The 13636-nt window shown below is 32.0% G+C and overlaps 1 protein-coding gene across 3 annotated transcripts in view; it reads left to right on the top strand.

Moving 5' to 3' along the window:
* Positions 1-13636, top strand: part of ITSN1 (intersectin 1) — a 256471-nt gene that overhangs the window by 121249 nt on the left and 121586 nt on the right. For all 3 annotated transcript variants that reach the window (XM_051984917.1, XM_051984914.1, XM_051984915.1), the window contains exon 17: positions 10219-10346. In XM_051984917.1, coding sequence (XP_051840877.1) covers positions 10219-10346 — 128 coding nt within the window. The remainder of the gene's footprint in view (positions 1-10218; positions 10347-13636) is intronic.

Below are 13636 nucleotides of genomic sequence, written 5' to 3'. Positions count from 1 at the left end.
TACATCAATAATAGTTTGTAATCACAATATACTGTACAATAATATATTTTATATTATACATGTAATATAATAATATATTCATAAGTTAAGCAATTTCATGTTGCTTTTACTTGAGTTTAAATTATATAGTAACTGGATAGTTTAACTGTTTCTTTAATATGAAGTTTTGTATAAATCATTTCATTATTAGTTACAATGGTCATATAGATTAGGACAACCTTTAGAAAGAAGCACATAATAATTGCCTATATTTAACTCATTCAAGTTTTGAAAAATATATTTGGCTATTTAAAAGAGAGAAGCCATTCCACTGAGCAAATTAAAAGATTCTGCCTCCACTTCATTTTTAAAGTTGGTCTTTAAAATTGGATATTAGCTAATTTAGTCAATCTAGAGTAATGGTCATTTTTTTTTCAGAATAGAAATGAGTTGAAAATAGCAAATATTAATGATTCTGCTAACCTGTTTTTAGCTACCTCAGGATTGAGAATAGGGAGAGAGACCTACATTTTTTTTTAATTCCTTAGTTACTATTTGCTTCTTGTGTCCAAGATGATTTGCTAATACTTAACTTTCATAATATGCTACATTTCCACTCATTTTGGGAGGCTCTTCTCATATGTGTGTATGTGTATACACATGCATGCACACATAATACTAGTAGCTCTGATATATATTTATATGTTTACATAAATTTGATTTATACATATAAAAAAGATCCCAGATTTTTTTTCTTTTGTTTGTTACCTGAGACATATTTGAGAAAAAGAGCAAATAAACACTTTTTATGTGTGATTGTTTAAAAGACAATCATGGGGCAAGTAAGGAAGTTTATGTATGGACTTTTGAGATGTAGGTCAAGATTCTCAGACGATTAGGAAATTTCTGATTTCCTAATATATTGTCTTAAATATCTCAGTATTGATTCAGTCTTTAATACAAATAACAAATTTTAACTTATTCATCCAAAAATTTGACCTGAATCTTATTAAATAAATGGATGAGTGAAAAAGAATTTATTAAGGCCCAGGTAGCAATTACTGTGCCAAACAATGAGGAAAAAGTTAACTAGTCCCTCCTTGTAAAATGCTTATCCTCTGATTGGAAGAGAGAATACTTAGAAGAGTGTTCAGTTACAGTGAATGGGATGGAGCATATATTTTTAGGGGGGGCATTGAAGGACATATTCTTTATCTGCAGTTTACATTCTTTGTTTTATCCTCCAACCAGAAAATATATCTTCATGCTTGTCCTACATATAAATGATATACAGGGATATTGAATGTATATGTTTTCCTTACATATTATAAACAATGTAGGCTTGAAATAAATCATGGTACTAATATTATTGAAAGAGTAAGATATTCTTTTTGTTAGACAATGGTACCAAATACGCACTTTGGACATTTTAAATAAATGTTTTAATAGCTTAATTTATCCTACTGCCAGTTTAGTGCTTCATTAGTATATAGTAAGCATAAGATATTATTCCCACTAGCATAAAACCACAATTTCCATTTTAAAGACTTGAAAATATGTCATTTAAAGAGATACAGTTGTCAAACAAAGCTATATATCATGTGTTATGTTTACAAGTTATGTCTTTGTCTGGTCCTTGTGTTTGGACAAGTCTTCACCTGAAGTGCTAAAATGCAGTGCAACATTTCTTGGCATTTGAGACATCTTTCTTCCAATCAATGGTAATGGAAGCAACAGTGTTGCAGTGCCTGGCAGTTCTCCAGGGCTGTGACAATCACTTAGACTCCTTTCTAAAAGTCTCCATTCCCTGCTCATCTTTCTCAGACTGAGACTGATGAACCCTCTCCACCTGAGTTTCAGCTTGCCATACACAGATGAGGGCTTAGTGTTTCTGTGTACCTTTTTTTTCAAAAGCTAGAAATTATTATAGGCTCAATTCGCATTATATTGCCAAGTAGTATGTCTGTTGATATAAGCCCCGAATTACAAGCTGGATAAGGTTCTGTATGATTTAGTTTTGTTTTTCTATAGAGCAAAACTTTTAGATAACAGCATTGTGTTTTAGCATACATGAATTAGTGTGAATAAACTGTATCTACTCAAGTAGCCATTTTAAAATATAGAAACCAATAATATTAATTAGTAATTATATATAATTATATGTTATATAATGTATATGTTATGATATATAATTATATATATATATATACACACACATACATTATATAATAGCTAACATTTTTATAGTGCTTTAAGGTTTATAACGCACTTTTGATCATCACAAGAACCATATGTGCTTGGTGCCACAAGAATTAATTATCTCTATTTTCAATGATAAAACTGTACCTCAGAAGTACCACAGGACTTGCCCATGGTCATCTAGCCAGTAAATGTCAAGGATTCATTTCTGTGCCTCTTGATTCCAAATCCAGTATACTTGAAATCCAAATCCATCGAGTATATGGTAATACATATAAAACATTATGATTCTAACGTGGATGCTGTTTATTTCTTCTAAGCAAATTTGACTTCTTTTGCATACTTTCAGAATTATTAACAATTGTCTTCCATAGTATTATTGCTGGAAATTTTTGGCTTCTTGAAGTCCAGCGGTTTTGGTTAGTAAAAAGACGCTGAAAATATAATCTTTGATAATATCTATTATATCTGTTAATTAATATTAAAAAGAGAATGAAAATTACATTTTTGTTTGTTTGCTTAATTAAGACCTTTATGCTCTTGGTTTCAGACTCTTGAGTTCTTGGCAGGCTCATTCATTTTGAAGGCAGTGAGAGGCAAAATGTTTAGCAACCAAGGGAAAAGAGAAAAGAATTGGAGAAAGAACCACAGAGCAGAATGAGAAGTCAGGAGAAAAAAGTACATGCGAAGGGAAACAATGAAGGAAAGAAAAAAACAAGGAAGAGGAAATTCAGACAGCAAGAAAAATCAGTGTGAATTTAATAATTAATTTTTTTATATTAAGTACAGTGCATATGTATAGAAGAACTATTTTCCCACAGTCTTGATTGTTTAAGAAAAATTTTTCCAAAGTATTTCTTTTCCGTAGATTTGTGAAATGATGTAATAAAATATATATTGTCCTTGTTCATTATTTTGATTTCTAAAACTTTATGAGGTTGTTCAGATATAGGCAACTATTTTAAAATTGTTTTATAAAATTTCTCCCTAGAGATGATTTGGCATTAATTCCTTTCTTTAGAGCTATATTTTTTCAGGTTGATATAGTTTTGAAATATAAAAATTACTCTCTTTTTAAATTGAAGTCAATTCATCCAAGAGACTTTTTGGTAAGTTTTGGAGTTTTACACCAATAGTTATCAATCATTTCAGTGTTTATTAAACACATACTAATTCCTGATGTGCCGGGCATTTTTGCCAAATGCTGGGGGTACAAAGACAAAAGTCAAACAGTTTTTGCCCTCAAAGATCTTATATTCTAATAAGGGAGATAATTTGTTCATATATTGCTGTATACATACAGAGTGGATACCAGATAGTCTTAAGGAGGTGGCACTAGCAGGCAGGGGACCAGAAAAAGAGTTCTTGCACAATGAAATAGGAGATGAATCATAATATGTGCATAACAACAAATAGTCCAGTGCAGTTGGAAGACAGTGAATGGAGAGGAGTGATATATAAAAAAACTAGAAAAAAGGGGAGAGGAAGGGAACAGATTTTTATTAAACAACCACTGTTGTCAGTGACTGTGCAAAGTGCTTTACAAATATTATCTCATTTGATTATAAGTAAGTAAGGGGCCAGGTTTGAACAGCTTTAAATGCCAACCAGAATCCTTTGTATTTGATATTATAAATAATCTATTACCACTGGAGTTTGTTGAGTAAGGAGTAGCATGATCAGAACTGCACTTGAAGAAATTCACTTTAGCAGCTGTCTGCAGGGAGAAAGAGTTGTGGGGGAGAGATTAGATAGGAAGACAAGCTATTGCAGTAATTTAGGTAAGAAGTCATAGAGACTCGAATAAAGATAATATCTATGAGTATAGAAAAGGGATATATGCAAGATATGTTTTATGGTTACAAACAAAACATTTGGCAACTTATGGGATCTGTGTATTTTGTGAGAATGAAGAATTGAAGATGAAACTTCAATTGTAGACATGACTGACAAATAGCTTGGTATCCTCAGTAGAAATTGGGAACTTGGGAAGAACTGTGGGTTTAGGGGAATAGTTTAGGTAAGTTGGGCAAAAGATAATGAGTTGTTTTAGACTCAGTGATTTTGAGATGCCTGCAGGACATCTGGTTTGTATGTTTTATAGACAGTTGATATATAGAGTGGATTTCGGGAAAGGGATTAGAAGTAAATACATAGATATTGAAGTTATAGCAATATATAGCAATGATAATTGAAACTAGGGGAACTATTAAGATCATCAAGTTGAGAGGGTATGTAGAGAAAAGAGAAGGAGAGCTAGGATAGATACTTAGGATATATCTACAGCTATTGAATGTGACACAACTGGTGATCCTGAAAAGGAAATTGAGACAGAAGGAGGAGAACATTCAAGCAGGGAATGTGGGAGAGAATAAGAAGGATATAAATCTGACAATTTAGAAATCATTGAAAGAGCTAGAGATTACAAATGATTTAGAAGAGATGATAAATTTATTTCTTTCTAAAATGCCTTGAAATAAATGTATTGACAGGATTCATCTAAAAACATTTTCTGTATTAAAAAAAAAACTTTAAAAAGTTAACTATATCTAAATTTATATAGGAAAGTTAAGTAATGAGCATCAATTTAGTCTCATTTGCAAGCTCAGGAGTATCATAAATTTCAGTTGTTAATAGAAAATTATCAATTGGAACAATGTCTTTTTATTTTCTTCCAATGCATCAAGCATTCCAAAAGCACCTTCTAAAAAGTAGTACACCATTGTAGGAGTATACAGAGATTAAATAAGTCATTGTCCTTGACCTTTCAGAATTCAAAGAAAGAAAATTATGAAAAAAAAAAAAACTTTCCTAAGCATATAAATGTCCCATCCCTACAACCAGTTTTTAACATATTTATACTCAAGTATTAAAACTTTGATATGATTTTATGTTCTTTACACTTTAATTTTTTTAGAGTAGACTGTTCTTTTTTGTTTTGTTTTGTTTTTGTCTTTATATTCTCAGTTTCTACCTGTGCTTATTCATAGTAGAGACTTAATAAACACTAGCTGAATTGAATTGAGTTGTAGATGATTCTCTTTGACACTTTCAGATGTTTTTGCATTTCACTTTGAATCATGAAGATAATTCTTGGAGTAATCTTATTATCCAAAGAACTTAACTGATCATGTTACTATACCCAGGTCATTTTGAGTTAAGCATAGATATGTGTTTCACTTCCTTTAGTATAAATGTAATTCCTTGAGACTACTGTCAACTTTTTTTGTATATTTTAAATGTGTGTAAAACTTGTTTTAAATCAGTAGCAACAAACGTATTCTTCAGTGCAGTTGTCTTTATAGGTAAATGCTGGAAAATACAATAAGGAAATAGAAAACTTTCAAAAAAGATAAAAAGGGATATGTTCCTAGGATTTTCATAAATTTGAAAAACATTTTCCATTGATATAGTAATATTTCAGAGATACTTTATATTTATTTCATATTGATTCTTAATTGATATTGACTCTAGTATCTCAATTTTAACTTGCTTCTGCCTTCTAGTCTAGAAGTGGTGTAGTGGGCCTAGAATAACAAAATCCTGAGTTCAAATTTGAGCACAGTCATTTATTAGCAGTACAACCCAGAGCAAGTCATTTAACCTGCTTGCTTCAATTTCTTCAATTTCTTCAACTGTTAGAAAGGATTAATAACAGCTCCTCCTTTGCTAGCTTGTTGTGACTATCAAATCAGATAATACTTGTGAAGTATTTTTGCATAGTGCCTAGCACATAGTAGATATTTAAATCTTTTTCCCTTTCCCCATTCTCTCTTAACACTCTGCCATATAATTAATGATATATAAAAATAAAGACATGAATGCATAAAGACTTCCCTAAGTTGAATGCTTTTATAAAATAAGTAATCCACAGTGCATTTGATTAATGACATGTATAATAAAGGTTTCAGCTAGGGTAAAACCAAAAAAGAAAATGGCATTAGAAAATAAATTGAGTAGGAGAAACTCATGAATAAGAAGTTCATTGAATCTTGTTATTTGAAGTCCTATTAGTTTAAGTGGGCCCAAGCTCAGTGCATCTAGTAACTAGTACATCAGGGACTTGAATCCTAAGTCACTGACTTTTCCCTTTGTAGCACATTGCCCTCATTATGGATTTTAAACCTTGAGAATTTTAAAGATTTCATGCTATAGAATATAAAACTTTAAGGAAAATTGAAGTTCTGAACACATGCTTCTCTTTCATCAAATGATCATTGAATGTACAGTAGGTCAAACTTGTCTCAGTTCTAATTTTTAAAGGTATTAGACAATGGAATTTCAGTATCACTAAAAGTAATTTAAAAATACAAGCTTAAAGAGGTTGATTTTGATTTACTTTATTTACATTTTATCCCATTTAAATCAAATATAGATTAAAGTTTTTGTCTAATCAAATATCGCTATATCATATCATGTATCACTTTATATCACGTCACATCATGTTATTATAGTATATCTCATTTTGAAACTTCTACAATTCATAAGGGTAATGACAAGTATAAATATTCTTTCCCAATATTGTTTTACATCTACAAGGCAGAATTTTGATAACCAGACAAACTTTCAGTAGTAGACATGTTTGTTTTCATCACATCTTGTTTGCCCTCCTTTCTCCCCTTGCTCCCATTTTTGCTCTGTCTTACCCATTCCCTCTATAGGAACTCAGTCCAGGTGCTTCTCTATCTAGAACTTATCTTCCCAGGGCTGAAAAGCTATATGCTTTCCACAGTAGCCTCGGGCTTGTACTATGATATAGAACCAAAGCTTACCATGCCATGTTAAATGTCTATTGTCCTTCTTTTCTCCTTGCATGCCCTATGTCCCTTCCCTCATCTTATTACTGCCATGTGTTTATTTACCAATGCCTAGTTTAAATTTATCTTTAATCTTATCCTACTAGGACCAGATTCTATTTATCTTATGAGATAACTTGATAGTTTTAATAGGAATCATGATATATTACACAATAAAAATTTAAATAAAAAAAAGTAAATGTTAAATTATTTAAAATGGAAGTTGTGGGTCACCCAGAATGTAATGAAGAAGTGCATATTCAAAGGAGAAATGGTATAAAGCAATGATGTAAAATTCAAAAGGAATCATTAAATTGTACTTAAGGATCCTTATGGGCTTCATATTGATAGTGGTATTATCTATTTTGTTGTATTTTTGTTTTGTTAGGTCTTCCCCAATTATGTTTTAATCTGGTTTGTGCTGCACTTCTGAGTATTTTAGGTCATATGTCATGTGAGGACTTTTCTGGGATAAAGGATGCCATCAGAGTTATATATGAGTTGAAATTGAGGTTAGCTTCTAACATGGTAGGTGACTGCCCTGTGCAAGACAGAAACGAGCCAGATCTGTCAAGCTACTAACATAGGGAAAAGGATTGAAAGTTCCCCTAGTCTCATCCCCGTTAATATTAGCCTCCTGGAGAAAATTATCTTTTTATGCCTTTTGTTATCTAACCCAAAAGGGGCTCCCTGTAATGGTAAAAATTTCCAGACATGAAGAAAGGGTGTGGGTCATGGCCTGAAGGAAATTACAGACATTATGATCTTCCTAAATTACACTATCTTGGTGGCCACATGTTCTGCCTGTTTAGATATCCTAGGAGGTTAAAAATGGGAATAAATATTTGCACTTTGTTTTCATAGTATTGAATTCTGTCTTTGTAAATAATCCAGTATAAAAGAAGGGCAGAGGAGTCCAAAGAGCACAGAATATGAAGTTAGGAGATTTTGGTTCTCCCACTCAGTGTCTGATCTAGTTAGTTATCCTCTCTTAGCCTCCATCTCATGAAATGTAAAATGGGGGTGTTAATACCTATACTTCCTATCTCACAGGGTTATTGTTAGGAAAGTAAATCATTTTGTTTCTTACTATTTATTTTTGTTATTATTAGTGTTTTTAGTAGTTCTTTCCATTCCTAAAACTAAGGCATTTGAAGTAGATTGAATCAGAAATTTGATTCTTATTTACATTTTGAACAATTAAATGACTTAGCAAACATTGAATTTTCAGGAGCCTGTCAAGAAAATTACTACTCAAACTCTTAAAGATAGTTTTAAGTGAGGAAATAGATTTAAACTTAATCATCAGAATGTTTTTCATTTTTAAAGTTGGAGTTACTAATTTTATCTTGAGTGACTGATGACAGCATAGACCTTCTCTTTAGGAATAGTATTGAGGGAAAGTTTGAAGAAAACTGAACATACATTTATAAAAAATGGGGTAAAAAATTATTTCAAAAATACCATACAACATGGAGCATGCAAAAATAAAAGAGAAACCAATATAGTCAAGAAAAAATACACTCAGCAGGATAAAAAAGATAAATAATGGAAAGACTTTCTGAAGGAACCTATGTAGTATTTTTCAGGGTCATTAGTTTATTTCTGCAAAAGAAATGATAAGGTTTTCCTCCTTTTCTTTGTGAAAATTATTTAACTTGTCCTATCTTTAGATTTCTGACAGTTTCTATTAATGCTTTTATGGAATTAGTTTCTTCTAACAAATAATGATTAATAATGTTAGGAGTTGAATAACTCTTTGAAAGTAAAATGTGTTAAAATATACCAAAAAGCTCATAGTTTTCAAAGTTTTTCAAGCCAAATCTGTTCTCCTATAGTCAACCAATCAATGAACATTTCTTAAGAATCCTTTAGGTATCAGACATCATGATAGCTGATAGGAATACAAATACAAAAATGCAAACTCCCTCCTCAAAGAGAATTTACACTGTAACAGGAAAGCTGGCAAGAACACAGAGGAGTATATATATCAAATAAACATAAAGGAAATAAATCAAAGCAGTGTTATTAAAGGGAGGGTAATAGAAATTACTTGCACTATATCTTGAAGGAAGAGAGAGATTGTGTGGATCAGAGATGTTGAGAAAATGCCCTTCAGACAAGGGAATGGTCCCTACAAGGGTACAAAAGTGGCAGATGGAGGAACTGAAAGGTCATTTTGGTTAGTTTGAATCATGTGGAAGGAGGAATAATGTGTAATGAAGTTGGAAAGAGGTTGGGGTCAGGTTGTGAGGAGAGATTTAAAAAACAAAGACAGGAATGTGTATTTGAGTCTAGAGGAAATTGCAAGCCTGTGAAGTTTACTGAATAGGAGAATAGAGCAATCAGCTATGTACTTAAAAAAAAAAAATCACTTATCTATGAGGGATAAGGGGGAAATGGACTAGAGTAGAAAGAGGCCAATTAAAAAGATATATGAGTGGCGGATATGTGAATAGAGAAGGAGACACATATAAAGGGTGTTGTGAAGGTAAAAATGATAGGATTTAACAGCTAATTGAATACATTAAAGTAATGAGAAGTTAAAGATAATTTCAAGATTATAATCTGGTACATCACAATAATAGTGGTTCTTGACAGAAATAAGGAATTTTTGAAAAGTGGTGGGTTTGAGGGGAAAGATGAATTCTGTTTGGACATACTGAATCCGAGATGCCCTTGGAATACCCAATATAAAATAGTCAATTGATGATGTAGCACTGAAGTTTATAGGAGGTATTGGGGCTGGATATATATGCATTTGGAGGACATGTTTGTAGAGAACAATTTAAATCTGAGAGAATTGAAAAGGTCATTAGATGAAAGAATTTCAGGAGAAAGAAGAGAAGAGGACCAAGTTCAGAGCCTTGGGGAATGTGGTAGAGACAAACATCCAGCAAAGTATAATGAGAAGGCATAGTTAGAGAGGTAGTAGGAAAAACAGGAGAAAGTACCATCATGAAAAACCTACAGGCCAGGAAGTGAGAATATAACACAGTGTCATGAGGTGGTTTTGAATGTGAGTTTTCTTGACTCCTGGTCCTATGCTTTATCTAAGGGTACCATCCTAACTGAATAAAAAAGATTGTCTTACTCCAGTGAAAGTCTTGTTGAGAATGGGTGACTCTAAGAATAGATCATAAAAATTACAGCCTTCCCCTGTAGGAAACCTTGCATGTTAACAAAAGCTATAAATGGCTATTACCTTGTATAAGTGCCGGTTTGTGTTTTTGGTTTCTTTCAGGAACTTAGAGAAATACATAACAGGCAACAGCTCCAAAAACAAAAGAATTTAGAGGCGGAAAGATTGAAACAGAAAGAAAAAGAGAGGAAAACAATAGAGTTAGAAAAGCAAAAAGAGGAAACCCAAAGGTAAGTTTTTTCTGTATTGTGGACAGTTGTGAAAGGGATTTAATACATTCATTCTTTTTCACCCAGACCTCTCGAAACAGTTCTAGTATTTTTTTTTTTTAAAGTCTGCATGTCGAAGTAGCCTCTTTGAGTTGTTTCCCAGAGCTCTCTAGTCCCAATTGGAATTATACAAGGAAATGGGAACGGTTGGTTTGCTCCTTTGCATGCGGAAAACCAAAATATGTTTCCAGTTCACAGCTTTTTAATAACAGGGACAATCAGGAGAGCCAAGACCAAATCAAAATACTGTGATGTGCTTCAGTGTTCCTCTAGCAGAACTCACACATTGTATCATTTTGCCCTTTCTTTTCTTTTTTTTTTTCCTATAGTAAATATAGACTTAGCACAAAAAGAGAAACTGGCCACAGCTGCTTAGAGTACAAATTACACCCACTCACATATATACACACTTTTTGGCATGTTTATTTTTGTTTGAGTACAGTACATAGCTAAGCAAAAGAACTTAGTACTTTTAAGTTTGGGGAAAGCTCAATCAGTTCACTTTAAACCTCTGAACTGAAGACATGTTTAAGAATAATGACTTATCAGAACATAATAGAAGGGATTAATTAATGAATTAACATTTATTAAGCTCCTACTATATATTAAACACTTTATCTAGCAGTGGGTTTGTGTATTGACCACCTCTAAGATCCCTTTTGACTGGTCTGGATTTGTTAGCGTCTGGAATGAGAAAAAAATTCAAATGTTTGGATTATATGGTTAGAATGAAAAGGGTTTCCACTGATGTCCTTGTGCTTTAAGAACATAAATTCTTATTTCTTAAGAATTTTTAAAATTCCAATAAACTTAATATTTCCAAAACCAAACTTTTCTTGCCCACTGAATCAACTTTTACTGACTTTCCTGTTTTTTTTAATGGTATTCATAACCATCCTCTCAATCATATTTGAGTCTTTCCTTTCCTTTTATGTTTAGTCAACTGCCAACCATTATCAATTCTTGTTATTATGTGGGTCAGTGATCATATGTGATTTGCCCCTGGGTAAGTGAGATAATGTATGTGAAGTGCTTTGTAAACCTTTAAATGTTTTATAAGTAGAAATATTATTAATATAATACACTGAACATTAATATAATATTAATAAAATGTATTAACACTGGTGTGTTCAATTTAGATTAGCGTGTTCTTGCTTTGGTGGTAGGTGCCATGAACTAGTAGAGGAAACATTTTTACATTTTTATATGGAAAAGTTGGGAGGAGAAGGCTCTATTTTTGGTCAAGAGAGAACTCTTTTATTCAAGACCAATCCTTTGTACATGTAATTTTCATCCCATTTCCTCCCATGTTTCCCCAATTAACTGCACCAGAATCATTCCTCTCTTTTTGTTCTTCAACCTTTTCCTATCTTCTGGCTCCTTACTTCCAATCTACAAAAATGCCCAAATATCCTCACTTAAAAAACAAAATAAAACCATTAAAAAAAAAAAAAAAACTTGTAGGGGCAAATCTGGCCTCAGACACTTAACATTTCCTAGCTGTGTGACCATGGGCAAGTCACTTAACCCCAATTGCCTCAGCAAAAAAAACAAAACTTGCATTAACACTACCATCCTTCCCAACTATCTATCATCTTACATCAGCCAGACTCCTAGAAAAAGATATCTTGAAAAAGATAACTCTCCAAAAATACCATTGATCTTTTATTTTCCAGATGTGATAACTTTTTCTCAATCCTCATCCTTTTTGACTTTTGTCTGCTTCAATGTCTATTTGTCATAATTAACCACACTCTCTTCCTGGATACTCTGTTAACACTGAGCTTTCATGACCTGCTCTCTTTTCATGATCCTCCTAAATGTTGGATTTTTTCCTCTCAATATTGTTTGAGAGTTTATCATCCATATCATGGCTCCTAATTCTAAGTGTTTGACAAGTTTCTATTCTGGGTCATCTTTTCTCTCTGTATATTTTTTCTTTTATGATCCTATCAGGTCCTTTTGGTTTAATTATGATTTCTATGCAAGTGACTCATATGTGTATGCATGTATATGTGTAAATGTACACATGTGTATATTGTGTAGGTAATATTCAAATAAATATGCACACATATTTTTAGATATAGAAATTCAATACCAATCTCATGATACCTAGTCATGTAGCTCTATTATATATTTTGAACTGGATTGACATTTTAAAGTCACTAGATTCAATGCTATATTTATTATTTTTCCCTTCAAATTTCACTGTTCCCATCAAGGATATCCTTCTAATCACCCAGGTTTTCAGCCTTGGTACTATTCTTTATTTTTTGTGTCAGGTCAACAACAACAAGCATTTATTATTTTTTGGAGGTAACAGCAGAGGGAATGTTCTACCATTAGGGATACCAGGACAAATTTTAAAGATGGGACATTTGAAGGAAGCTAAAGAAAGTAGGAAGCTGAGACAAGGAGGGAGAGAATTCCAAGCACTGGAGAAAATCAATGAAAATGCATGGAGTTGGGAAATAATGTTTTGCCTGAGGGAACAGTGAAGGAGGATATATATATATGTCAAATGGTTATTGAGTTCTTAAATTCCATTTGCATAGATCAAGCTTTCTCATCTACAAGTTCTATTTGAGGGAAGATGATGGCAAAGACCAATGCATAAAAACTACAAAATATATCATTACAAGACTGTGTATTGTACATCATGCTTGTTATTTACTAAATTACAATAAAGGCAATTAAAATAAATTATGTAATAGACTAGAAATTATGCCATTTGTAAGTTAATACAATTTAAATTTGCTACCCTTCTCTTTTTTCCCTTTCCTCAACTATAAAATTTAATACTTCAAACTTACTTCTTAAATATATTTAAAAATAGATTATTGTATTTTGTATTTTGGTTTTCTTTATGGTGATTTTTTTTCAGCAATTCAATTAAGGAAAATTCTGAGAGAGAGGCTATAGTGGGACTAGAGTATGTATAATCATTTAGGGAGTAAATTATAGAACTGTTTTTTTTTTAATTGCATATATATAGTAGTTTCTTTATGTGGTAAGAAATTTATGATGTGTTAGAAAAATAATTTCAAATCTTTCTTCCTGTAAGTTTCAGTGACTATCTTGATTTTCTACTCCCCAAAGTTAGCTGAGTGAGGAAATTTTGTACATGTAAATCATTTGGAAAAGAAAATGCTAATCAAATTCAATAAAACTTTTACTTAATAACATCTGGAAAATTTAAAAGTAACCATCTTACTGTTTTGGCTTTTATGCTCAGAGTGGAGAAAGAAAGA

Source organism: Antechinus flavipes, chromosome 3 (assembly GCF_016432865.1).
Source record: "Antechinus flavipes isolate AdamAnt ecotype Samford, QLD, Australia chromosome 3, AdamAnt_v2, whole genome shotgun sequence".
Taxonomy (NCBI): Eukaryota; Metazoa; Chordata; class Mammalia; order Dasyuromorphia; family Dasyuridae; genus Antechinus; species Antechinus flavipes.
Note: the sequence above shows the minus strand (reverse complement) of the source record. Positions and strands in the feature narration are given on the sequence as shown.